At 43.2% G+C, this 13750-nt stretch overlaps 1 protein-coding gene across 1 annotated transcript; it reads left to right on the plus strand.

Moving 5' to 3' along the window:
- Window positions 1-861: 861 nt before the first annotated feature.
- Window positions 862-13394, plus strand: LOC117264588 (serine/threonine-protein kinase H1-like). The gene is made up of 3 exons (XM_033638654.2): window positions 862-1133; window positions 1902-2622; window positions 12954-13394. Exons 1-3 carry the CDS (start codon window positions 862-864, stop codon window positions 13341-13343), a joined length of 1383 nt encoding a protein of 460 aa, XP_033494545.1. The 3' UTR covers window positions 13344-13394.
- The last annotated feature ends 356 nt before the right edge of the window (window positions 13395-13750 follow it).

A 13750-nucleotide genomic window follows, 5' to 3' on the forward strand; every position in this document is an offset into this window, starting at 1 on the left:
TTTTAACCCAAACCACAACTTTTTTTCCAAACCTTGACCAAGAAATTCCTTCCCTAGGCAAGCTTCTCCAACCCACACTACGGACAACAAGTCTGCATATCATGGTCTCTGCTTCTTTGATTTGTCTCCTTTCTGCTCTTCTCTTTGTTGATCTGTCTCGTGCGTGGCATGAAAGTGTAACTCTAAATTGCTTGAGTACCCCTTTAATCCCACCGAAATTAACTCATAAATGTAGCTGTCAAATCAATGTAGTCGAGTACAATATTTCCCAAAAGGTAGCAAAGAAATATGAAGTAGCATTAAATAGAAATGCTCAAACAATAAATAAAGACCTTAAAAAACTGTACTTATTGCTGGAAACACTGGATACAGAATTAATGGAATGCTTCACCCAAAATTTGTGTGAAGTGTCTTCCATATTGTCAATGTAGTTGATCAACCAGCATTTTTAAAATCATTTAAGAAACATATCATGTTGTCGTACTCGTGTGTGACATAAGTCTTGACTTTGTTGGGGTTCTTCCCTCCACAGTTTACTTCTTCATGCTGTGTTTGTTCTGCTAATCTACTATAAGAGGACTGACAATAGCTTCAAAACAGCTTCTGTTTACCTGACAGTTTTATCACATAAGTGAGTAGGAGGGTGCGTTCACACACCTGCTAACCTCCAAGCTGTTTGGTAGGTGGAGCTTACTGTTGCTGTTTTCACACCTTAAACAACACCTGCCTGGATGCATACCAGAGTGCAGAAAAAAGCTGCTGCATGTAGGCTTGTGTTCTTATTTCCAGGCCACATTCAGCTCACAGCAGATGTGGAAATTCTTTGCTCCCTCTGTGGTGATGGGATGTTGCATCTGAGTGATGGGCTGTGGGAACAGTAAGGTGCTGCCCGAGGCATCTAAGAAGGGCTATGTTAGTGTGGTGCAATCACTTGTGGCTTTTAGTAAAGCACGAGGTGATGATGATGATGAGCTAAAGAAGCGTACAGAGAAGCAAAGAGGTTTGTGGTTTTCCCCTGGCGTTAAGAATCTTCAACCAGCATCAAACAGCCAGCAGCGGATACTCAGAGATGGACGACACCAGGACAGAGTTGCCAAGTATAAGGACAAGTTTGAGCCACGTGTGACTGCAAGGTAAATACTGAAAGTAAGGATACAAGAACATTTTAGAACTACACTAGTGCTGAGACATGTTTTAAAGGAAACAAAGCTGAGATAAAGTGAAATAAAAATCAGATAATCCCACTTGACGAGTGATCTGCTTTTATCTGCACAATTTTAAGTAACCTACTGTGTTAAAAAAAAGAAGAAAACAAAAAGCAATGCTGAATAACTGAGGCAGCATTGAAAACAAGTGATATTATCTCAACCTTGTCAGCAGCCAGTTTTTAACATTTATTCAAAAATGATTTTTTTTTTCAGCACAACACAATGTGAAGTGACTTATTAAGAGCATTCACAGCACTCATGGAAGACTGTTAATGTCACCAGCTTTCTCATTCGCTCAGCCTGCCAGCACCAGCATTCATGCGATACAATTTATTATCAGTAACAGCAGACATTTATTTGAGAGGCCTACGCCTTGTAATACCTGAAGACTGGCTTCCTGTACTTGTCAGATGAGAGCGTAGAGACAATTAAAGAAAGGAAAGTGATGGCTTTAAAGGAAGTGCATGTCTCCCTCAACATCTGATTAGTCACAGATTATATATTGCCTTGTTGGTTATCTAAATTACTGTATGAGTTTGCCTGGCCGACTAGCCCCAGTGTGCTATACAAGATGTAGATATCTTCCCATACATCACAGCTGCAGTGGCAGTGAGAGACACTTAGTGCTTTGCAACAGTGTATCATGAGATAGTTATGCTGTAATGAGTCATCTTTCCCCTCCTGCCCTGTCAGATACGACATCAAAGCTCTGATCGGTCGAGGAAGCTTCAGCCGCGTCGTGCGTGTGGAGCACAGGACGACTCGCCAGCCCTTCGCCATTAAAATGATGGAGGTAGAGGCCCCAGAGGGGCGTGAGGTGTGCATCGCGGAGCTGGCAGTGCTGCAGCGGGTGAGCCACTCTAATGTGATTCAGCTGATCGAGGTGTTTCAGTTCCCACAGCGGGTTTACATGGTGCTGGAACTGGCCACAGGAGGGGAACTGTTGGACCGTGTCGTTAGCAGGGGCCACTTCACAGAGAGGGACGCCACCCAGGCTCTCCGGATGGTGCTGGCTGGGGTGGGATACCTCCACAACCTGGGGATCACCCACAGAGACTTGAAGCCTGAGAATCTTCTGTACTACCACCCTGGTGCCGACTCCAGGCTGCTCGTGACTGACTTTGGACTGGCCACTTTTGGCGGCACAGGGTCTGAAGTTTCAGACCCTGACAGAAGTGATGGGGGAGATCATACCAGAGCAGACAGGATGTGGTTCCTCAGAACTACCTGTGGAACCCCTGAGTATATGGCCCCTGAGGTGTTGCTGAGGAGACCCTATTCTTGTGCAGTGGACATGTGGGCCCTGGGGGTGATCACCTACATTGTGCTGAGTGGATCCATGCCATTTGAGGACGACAGTCGTACGCGGCTCTACAGATCCATTGTGAGAGGAAAATACAGCTTCCATGGAGATGTAAGTTTACTGGTCTTTTCATTGCACATTGGAGATAAGTTGTAGAATATTTCTTTATGACACATGAAAGTTCTAGAGGCTAAAAATAATCTCATACCAGCTCAGTATCCTTGGAAATGCATGTTGCATGATTCTACACCCCAAGACTTATATTGAATGCCAGTTTGTCCCCTAAATGTAGCAAGGCAGAAACTAAGGCCGAAGATTTATTTGCTTTTTAATCATGCATTCACACAGAAAACCAGCTACGTCACAAGAAGAATTGCTCTCATACTTTGTGAAATATGTTCTGCGAGTGTTACAGGAGGATTCCAAAAAAAGGCTCACCAGATAACTCAGAATGCACAGACCCAATCTTACTGTTAATTTACAATCCCGGGTAGAAAATCCTAGTGTCACATATATGATAACAAACAGTGATGAGCAAACTCTGCCTCAGTTAGTTTTTAACCACCTGAAAAGGCCCACCTAAAAAAATCAATATCAGTGTAAATGTACACTATGTGTGGAATATTTTTAGCAGTTTACCTCACTGTCAGAAGCCGTTATGTCAAAGCCACCAAACTCAACTTAGCAGAACACTGAGTTGATGGTCCATCGTGGCATCGATCTATGATGTGTAAGGTAAAGCGGAGCAAATATTCAGATACAGCATACACTTCCACTGATACTGATTTTTTTAGGTGGCTAGAATATGTTTCGCTGTGGCCCCGTCCACAGCAGTACATTGCTTGGCTTCCATGGTGGTAGATTTGGTTTATCAAAGATGGTAGCAAAGCAACAAAGTACATAAAATAAGCACAGCAGAAACATCGGGTAGGTCAGACCACCATGTTTAACTATATATCTTTCAACATTACAGTTACGGCTAAAAAAACAACAACAAAAATCAACAAGTTTGCCGATTTCACGTCTCTGCAGTTGTAACCAACTGCCAGATGCCTACCCAAAAAGTCGTTGTGGTGTTGTCGAACTAGCAGTGATTTGGTCAATAGAACTTCTTGACTTGCTTGATGTAAACAATAAACATGGCAACACCTGAGGAGGTCAGTATATTCTTAATCCTGAGATCATCGCAAATCACAGCAAAAAAACGCCATTAGCACCATAGCAGATGAAGAATGAACGTTGTGACAATAGCCAGTATATTTCTTTCGTTCGTGTGTATTGCATCTTATGGATGCTGTGTTAATTTCCAAGGATGTGCACAACCAACATTCCCAACGGACACAGGATACGCAAGGCAGCCATCATGCAAAGGTGAACTTGTGGTTAAAAGCAACAGGTTGTGGTGGATGGGGGAGACCCAATGTAGGGAAATTTAGCAGGTCCAAATAGTGCTACAACTCAACCCAGATGGCCACCAATGTGGTTAGGAGTTGATCTAATGTTGTCAAGCCAGGTGACCAAAATTCAATCTCAGAACAACGTCTAATAACAGCATCAATTTGTAGAACATTTTGTTGGTTTCAAGTAACCAAAATCTAATGTCTTCCAAAGGTGTCATGCCAACGTCTTCTTGACATAGAATGAAGGCATTTAGCTGTAAGGTATGGGTAAACCCAAAGCCTGCAAAACATCCACACAATGTGAAATTCTAATGTTGTCTCACCAAATTCTAACCAAAATTCAACATCTGTCCAACAAGAGTCCCTCTTTATAATGTCATAAAGACATCTGGTGCCAGCTTAGAAAAGACAGAACCAAGAAAGTATAGTATTTTGACATGCAAACTTAAATTTATATATAGTAGCAGTAAGTCAGTTTTTACCTGTTACACCACCTAGACAGCCTTTGTTTATCCTTATAGAGTGTTGTGTGTAAAAGCTGTCCTTGCAAAGAGTGAAAAGAAGTAGCCACTACATACTGTTCAAGTTGTTTTTCAGAGATATCCCCTCATTGAAAAGGTGGAAGTTGTCATTCTCATAATGCTTACAGATTCCTTCACATAATATAGACTTGACCTCTGCTTCTAGAGATGCTATTTTGACAGTGTTTTGACAGTCTCACACATAATTCCCACCGCTGTGCAGTCATGCAGTCAAAATGGAAACTTTTTTTGTTCTGCGAATTCTAACCAGAAGCTCAAGAACACATTCTATGGTCAGGTGTAATTATTTTGCCAGCTGAGGTTTAACACACTTACTAAGACTATTTCTGCCTGGTAGTGTATCTCTGCCTCAAAAAATAAGTCAGTAAATAAATAAATAAACAAGTTTAAGTAAATCATCCATCTGCCAATTCCATTTCGACATCCGACCTTTTCCCCACAACACAATCTGGTTTGTTGTGTATAATGTGCATGCTTTCAAATCATCCAACCCCAGAACCATATTCCTTCACATATGCCGTTACATCTACTCGCTGCACAAGAGTGAGTCATACCTTAATCATTATGCTATTAGAACTACCAGAAATAGCTACATTATTCCATCGTTGCCTGGTATAAGGAGAACATTTTCAACTGAGCATGTAGCAGTGCAGGTGTGGTAACAAGGTGAATTTTTCCTCGTTTTCATCCCTTCCTCTGCAGCCTTGTAAAGCACAAGAATGGATATGTGAAAGTTTGTTGTGGTGTCTCGAGTTTCGGCTTGGTTTTGCTCTTTGAGGATGCTTCGAAATGGGGGAAAAGGCGGCCCTGCGTGTTTTTTTCTACCCCCCCTTTTCTTCTGTCATACAACTGAAGTGGGTATTTTTAACAGCCTATTCTGTGGAGCTCAGTGGTGAGTTCGAGCTTGTTCTTTCACGCTGATTACACCCAAGGCTGGATTATTCACTGGGCTTTAAGCCTGGCCCGATTCTCAGGGATGCAGTCTGACATTTTAGTCTGGCATACAAGAGGCTCCCTTACATAGGCCCTGGACTATTATCCCTGTGTTTACCGCTGCACTGACCACCAACTGAACAATAGTGCAAAATCCTTCTCGAGTTTATGCAAGGGCTTATTTCACGTTTTTCATGGTGGCTTTCGACACAGCTCATATGTAGGCCACACTGGTAGAGAAACCTACATTTTCAAGGACCTCACGTATAGCATCTTACATCCCACTGAGAAACAGTAGAGACATCAAATTCACTTGATGACAATATGAAGGCATCATACATGGCTGAGTAGTGGTCCACGGCTTGATGTATCAGCCATCAATCATATTTTCATGTTGACAGAACACTTCTTCTCCATCATGTGCAAGCCTCCGCCCTCTCTGATAGACAACACAGACACACTGTGATAATAATGCTGTAATGCGTGATGAAGGTTCACAAGTATCCACGAAATGTGGACGTCTGTCACTGCAAGGGCTCTCCGTGTCATTCAGAAGGGTGCTTCTCCTCGGGGTGAGAACAGTTTCAACAGCCTGAGCAATTCCCTTCACATATTAAACTCCACTTGAAGAGTTTCATTTGAAATGAGCTGTCTGCCAGTTGAGCAACGTGACACTGAGACCTGCATGATGCACATGAAGCCTTTCATAGTAATGGTGTCTTTTTGATTTAAGATGTTACCTGTCAGTGTAATTAGATGTCAATAGGGCTTTTCACAGTGGACATGTTGACTTGTCATTGTATGAAAAGCACAGGTGTTACTAATGACTAATGATGGCTCTGTTCTGTTCAAGCATCCCAGTAAGTCAGTGTGACAGTGAGCCAGCACGCAGTTCTACGACCCTGAAACCAAGGCAGCTGAATGGAATTCAGCCATCTTTCATTTGATTACTTACACCCGTGCTGTCTCGTCTGTGAATGTCGACAGTGAAGCATAGGCGAAACATAGTCTTACAGGCCACATTTTATTAAGGCTTAAAGTTTTGTCTGTCTGCCAATAGTGTCCTAGTCACATTCATGCCTCGCTCCTCCACAGCTCCAACCTTTCATCCAAAAATGGTCACTTCTGGCTCCAAAAATACAAGATGGCGACGGCAAAAAATATAGAATCGAGGCTTCAGAACAGGAGTCCACAAACCAAAGGGTGACGTCACATCATGGTCGATGTGTCCATTATTTTATACAGTCTATAACAGGCATATCCAAAGTCAGCACGGGGGCCAATCGTGGCCCATAGACTGATTTTAAACAGCCCTTAACTTGTCTCTCAAAATATATATGACCTGCCACACAATAATGGTTAATGAAGCAAGATCACTTTTCACATTTTTCCAGCTCAACTCACAGTGGCAGGACTATCGTAGAGTTTGTGGATATGCATCAAGTAGGAAGGCAGAACTAATGTTTTCATAAACAGACGGTAAACAAGTAAATGAACGGTTACCTAGCAGCAGACATGTTTTGCTAGGTAGCAGACTTCCTAAAAGAGTCTTTTCATTTCATTACATGTCAAGCCAAAACATGCCTTTTGTGATTTCATCCATCTTGTGTGGGTATTCCTTTCATATTGCCATGGCTTCTTTCAGCAGTGGCTAATGCTCCCGCTACCGCTCCAACATGTCAGTGTATTTGCTCTGCGACAACGTCTATTTTTTCCATCACCTTGGCTACCTTGTTACTTTCAGGAACAGTTTCAGTTTCAATTTTCACTATTGCTATTATTCCTCTGTAATATTTTCTGAGGCAACAAACTGCAGAGTAGAAAAACTGTTAAACTTAGGAGTGAGATCGGACTCACATGAATGGTCATTTAATATGCATTTTCAGATGTGTTATAGTATTAGTATAGACAGATTATTTCTGAAACGATGCTAATGTGCCCGTGTGTACGGAGATCGTTTTCATTTTAATACAGTTTTTAAAACTAACTGAAATTGATGAACAATTCCTGTTTTAATGTATTAGTGTGGATGTGGCCTCAGTAAAACAAGAGCCCTGGAATCTGGAACACAAAATGATGTAGACAATTTTATTCAGCCAAGTTACAAGATTACTCAGTAAATCTGCTTCTTGGAGACAGACCTCTGACCTTTCTTCTTAGATTGTGGAAAGAAACAGAAGAGAACATGCAGACTTCTTGCGGGAAGGTGTAACTGGCTGCTTGACTCAAACCCAGGACATTTTTGGCCTAAGGTAGCAGTGCACAACAAGGACCTACAAGCGATATCAGCTGTTATAAATTAAATAGGAAAGGCGAAACCATCTGGTAGATTAAGATGTAAATCAAAACCCAAATAGTCCTTGTAATTTGCTTTTGAAAGACTGCAAAGCTGCATTGTTAAATTCTTCTACAAATCCATACATATCAATCTCCTTCCAACAACCTCCTTCAACTTATGTCTAGTTATTGATATGAATGAGTTATTCATTTAGAGTCAAATATGAGTACACAAATTGCTGTATAACCATATTTAAGACTCTTTAGGGCAATAGCATGCACAGTTATGCAACACATTTGATATTCATCAATAGCGGACTGCAGAATATTGTCAGCGTAATAAAAAGGGATTCATTTCAGATATTATTTTTCCAGATGGACAAATAAAGATTTTGAAAGTTACTCTTCTTCTATGCTATGCAAATTAATACTCAAGGGTTGCAATTACAGACATTCTTCCAAAAGTATAAGTAACCTTGTGTGTTTACTGAAGCAGAATGGGGAGAGGCCGTAAATGTGTGTGTGTGTGTGTGTGTGTGTGTGTGTGTGTGTGGGCCGGGGGGGGGCTTTCAGCAGTAAGATGGAGGTGAGACTCGCTAAGAAATGCAAACGGCCCCCGGCACCTGCCCATGAACCAGGTCCCTCTGTCTCCCCAGCACCCCCCCCGCCCCGCCCGTTACCCAATGCACTAGCAACACACACACACACCATGCATACATTCCACCCCCCACCACCACTGCTGCAACAGCCCCTGGCCTGAAGACCTGTAGTGCAGACTGACACTGATGTGTTTACTCAACAGCGGGAGGGTGGAGGGGAGCTGAGGAGGAGTTGGAGGAGTCAGGGGGATGGATGGCAGGGTGGAGGAGATGGGAGGGAAGAGAAAGGAGAGGACAGAGGACAAGCAAGGCAGAGGAAGAGCGGGTGTAGCCTTGGGGGCTTTTTGCACCTTATCACTCAATCCGCCCGCCGCACGTAGGACGAAGCGTTTCCCTCGCACCGAATCAGGGCATCTCATCTGATGTGTACAAGCGTATAAGTGGATTTCTGTGTGTGTGTGTCTGCGTGCATGCATGTGCTCATGTCACGGCAGACTTTAGTATGTAAAGCACAAATCCGTGCATTAGTTCAGGCCAGACAGCAGCCTGGTGACCTCCTCTGCATTCTGCTTCTGTGTTATTGAAAACACACTTTCCTGGCCCAACCCAAACATCTGCATCCCTCAGCAGCAGGGCAACATGGGTAATGGTTAGCCCAGTCTGCCCCCTAGTGAGCTCCATGTGAACAAACCCAGCCTCCACTTGGCCACAGTGTATTATACATGACAGCCCAATCTCTCTTACATCCGGGTATTGATATTTTGATTACTGCAGTTTAGCTGCGACTTTCACCTGAATTAGCAACAGGCCACCGTTTCTCATTTGGACTCATTATGACGAGGCATATATAAACTTGGCTTTGTTTCTCAGGAAATGCTGCCAGGCGAATCAGATCGGAGTAAATTGTAAAGGCGGAGACTCTTGCGTGGAGTAGTTCATTACTCAAAAGTGCATTATCCTCGTGATCACATTAGCGTGATCCAACCTTCAAGCGTTTTCTTCATTTGTTGCAATCACGGCTTTGTCAGGTAAAGATGTAGCGCGCCGCAAACACAGTCAGCTCCTCATTCACTCTAACGAGATGTTGCCAAGCCCTGTATGTTTCTCCACTGCTTATGCCATATGTGCACTCCACTTGTCTCTCCCTCCTCTTCGGCTAGCTCTGTCTGCTCAACATTGATGTATAACACCAGCTCTCGCCCCCTCCTCCAAACACAATAAAGCCTTTGTGTATTTTGATGTGAAAAATGTTCAAAATAAGGCAGAGAGATAAACTTCCTGCAGGTGGCTTGGTTCCAGGAAAACAACACAGTTATGTCTCCTCTTCTTTAGGTGTGCCATGTTGATAGCAGTTGGGAAGCAAACTTTTGCTACCTCTTTAAAGATTTTTCTCCACATCATTGCTGCCTCGTGAAGGCTTCACCATTTCTTCTATGTAGCCTCATGTGTCGCCGTCATTTCAGAGCAAGAACAAAAGACACCTGCTAGCCATCAAATGTTTTTTTCATGGCACAGTAATAAGGAGCCTCACCGAATCACCAACAGTACTAGATGAGGAGGAAAGTCAGACTTGTTAGTCTTGGGAGCTCAATCAAACACTTTCTCTCCTTCCCAGGGAAACTGAGTGTCACTCTGCCTGCCTCTCAGGTGTGAAATAACAACACAATGAGAAGAAAGTTTGAGTGAGAGGCATTTTTATGACTCGTTCGGTGGGGCGGCTCTGCACCCCGCGCTAGCTGTGCTCGCACACACACTCCTCTTCCAGTCAGTGCACTGTGAGAATAAGCGAGTCCCTGCTTCTTTGAATTCCTCTCACCGGCAACAGTCTCACGATTGTCAATTTCATGCTTGATTAATTGTCATTACTCTGCGAGAGACAAAAAAGGGGGAGAGAAATGCATTTCGGGATTAAAATGGAGAGCGAGACCTCCCTAAAGAGTGAGATTTAGTCTGTGCGAGGTTGAGTGAAGAATGAGAGAATTTTGCACACACGGATTTTACTGTATTTAGCCTTTATTCGCCTCAGCCAGACACAGTGGAGAATTTTACAGCTTACTGGTGGATATTTTTGCATCTTAAAGACAAGAAAGTGTAAGAGAAGTGATTAAAGAGGACCTATTATGCTCATTTTTGGGTTTATACTTGTATTTAAGGTTTTTACTTGAATATTTTTACAGGCTTTAATGGTCCAAAAAACACTTTTTTCCTTCATATTCTCTGTGCTGGAACACCTTTATTCAGACCTCTGCCTAAGTTCTGTTAAACACCTGTCTCTTTAAGCTCCCCTCCCAAAAAAGCCAAGTTGGCTGATTGGTAAGGCTTTTTGTGTTTGCCATATTTTGATGTCTCTGCACTGTCATCGCAGCAATGACTGTAATGGAGAATAGCAGCACTTTCCACCATGAAAAGTTACCAATAAAAGCTTCTAAACACAACCGTACATTTTCCAGCATGAGTGTGATCCAAAATCTGCAACAAATTTACAACATTGGCAGCCCGTTTTCATGTTTCCCTGACATCAGCATGCAGCTACATGTACGTTAGCAGTGTACTCGCAGTGGGGGAATGACTGTAACGGAGAATAGCAGCACTATTTCCTGGTGAAAGTCCCCAAAAGAAGCCTCTAAACACAACCATACATGCTCCAACAGGAATATGATCCCAAATCAGGGAGAAGTGTACAACATCAGCCACCAAGATAACATGTTTCCCTGATGTTAGCATGTAGCTATGTGTACGTTACCAGTGTACAGCAGCTGCAGGAATAACTGTAACAGAGAAGATAGGTAGTTTCTACCATGAAAAATCACTAATAAAAGCTTCTAAACACAAGCCGACATGTTCCAGGAGGTATATGATCCAAAAATGGGGAGAAATTTTTTAACATTGATAGCCAAGATTGCTTGTTTTCCTGACATTAGCATGTAGCTACATGTAGCAGTGTACCTGTAGCCGGGGAATGCCTGTAACTGAGAATAGCAGCACTTTCTACCATGAAAAATGACAAATAAGCTAAGTAAGCTTCTACACACAACTGGATATGTTCCAGCAGAAATATGATCCAAAATCAGGGAGAAATTTACAACATCGGTAGCAGAGATTACACATTTCCCTGATGTTAGCATGTAGCTACATTTACGCTAGCAGTGTACTCGTGGTACTTACATGGAAAACTACCAATGAAAGCTATGAAACACGACCAGACACATTCCAGCAGGAATTTGATCTGAAACTGGAGAGAAAATAACATTTGCAACCACATTTACATGTTTTTCTGACGTTAGCATGTAGCCTCCTGTAGAGGTGTAGGCTATGTAATGTAAACACTTACAGTAGCATTGCTAGAGCAGGTGACTATAAGTGGCTTTGTAAATACACACTCTGGGTACCAGAGCCAGAGCACTCTGGCACAAACTTGACTGTTATAGATTCGGAGCACTTTTGGGATGTACCGGCGGGGTAATTAAGAGCACCACACTCTCGGAGAAGCTGAACGTACTCTGGGCACTCTGTCTGAGTAGATGGAGCAGCAGAGCACCAACTGGAGTCAATGTGTGATGAACTTAATGGTTTGTTAATTCTTATAAACACAGAACACTCTGTTTCTTTGAATAACAGCGTTCTCATTCTAGCATGTCAGATCCTGGTCACTATGAAGTCATAGGCTCATAATCTACTTTTTGGAGTAGAAAAAAAAAACATTGGAAACAGAGTATTCAGAACAGTCTAAAGCCTGAGGTTTTTGCTCACAGGGATTACTCCAACATATATATGAATTATTTATTCAAAGTATGGAAAAGCATAATGGGTTCCCTTTAATTTAGGTTCCTTTGAATAATCATTAGCTGACTTGATTCAAACAGTCCCAACCAAACATCATGTAGAGAGAGAGCATTCATGCTTTTTGACAGTAATAAAGGTTATTGTGTTGTGGCCCAGTCTCCATAACCAATGTTCCTCTGTCATCTTTTTAATCTGATGCCACATCAATCTAATTCAATGTCTGTATCAGTAATATTTTATATAAAATAAGATGAAAGCACAAAGGTCATCAATTTCCTGAGGCAGGCCTCCACAATGTTGTCTTCATGACAAAGAACCAAAGCCTTCATGAATAATTTAATGATTCTGAATTATGATAATGATTCTGATGCCTTCTCTCCGACTGGAAAGATGGCATGGCAGATTTCAAAGCATTCTTGAATGTCAGCTTGGGTCATGACAAGGGGAATGATTTGCTGTTTGAATTAACAAAGAGCAAAAGATCCCACTGAGGCTCATCTGTGGTGCCTTTATTGGGGAAGCTAATGCAGGCTTAGAATAAACATGCACCCAAATCCCACACATACGGCGGGGCTGTCCTACGTCCCAGGCTTTGTATTCATTCAGCCAAGACTGCTGCTTCCCTTTGCCCAGTGACATTTAGCTTTCCTTTGAGTTTAGTTCTGCTTGTTAGGCCTGCAGAGCACAGGGATCATAGTTTTATTTCTTTGTTAGAATGAAATCTTTCATCCCGCTATGAAGAGGCTTTGAATCCATGCAGGCGTCTCGTCTAGATACCCAGCCGCCGCTTTGGGAGAGCTGCGGGTTCCAGAGTGTCTGTGTGTGTAGGCTGAATTGACATCTTCTGGGGTTAGTGTTTTTATATCCACACTTACGGCAATCGCTCCTCTGCTTCCTCTGTTCCACAGCCTTGGCCCTCAGTGTCCAACCTGGCCAAAGACTTTATCCAGCGCCTGCTGCCGTTGGACCCTGCTGCCCGTCTGACCGCTGACCAAGCCATCCGTCACCCATGGGTGGTTACCATGGCAGCCAGCTCCTCCATGAGGAACCTCCATCGATCTATCTCTCAGAACCTCAGGCAGCGGGCATCGCGCAGCTCCTCCCGGTGCCCGAGCAGCACTGCGAGCTCCGGCGAGTCCAATAGCGTGGGCCTGGGAAAGCTAATATCGCTGGAGGAAAACCAAGAGCAGCAGCAGGGCAGAGCATCTGGACTGACTCTTCCTCTGAGAGCCATACAGCATTCAGCCAGAGGGTTCCAGGAGCATCATCCCCATCCAACTAAAGCACCAGATTCATAAGAAGGCTAATGGATAGAACCAGCTGCCCAAAGCTCAGTGTGTATTGCAATAACAAACCTCACAACTGCAAACAGGAAGCTAAAGTGTCTGGGACAGGTGTTGTGACAAAAAAAAGTTTCCTCCCTTCTCTGGACTTCACTCAGACTTCTCCACTAGACTAATAACCCAGGTTCCCCTGAAGGCCAAGTTCCATCCTCCATTAGTTTCTCGTGGTGGGGTTAAGCTGTTAGTGAATATCCCTCTGTGTTTTTTTCAGGTCCAGGCTTATATTGAGACAGAGCTGTCCACCTCCACAAGGTCTCTAGCCCCTGGTTATTCACACAGCTCAAACTAATGGGTCCAAGGTCTCATCTAGATCATTATGAGTCACCACATTACCTGCCTGTGAAGAGGTTCATTCCAAAAAT

Source organism: Epinephelus lanceolatus, chromosome 20 (genome assembly GCF_041903045.1).
Source record: "Epinephelus lanceolatus isolate andai-2023 chromosome 20, ASM4190304v1, whole genome shotgun sequence".
Classification (NCBI taxonomy): domain Eukaryota; kingdom Metazoa; phylum Chordata; class Actinopteri; order Perciformes; family Serranidae; genus Epinephelus; species Epinephelus lanceolatus.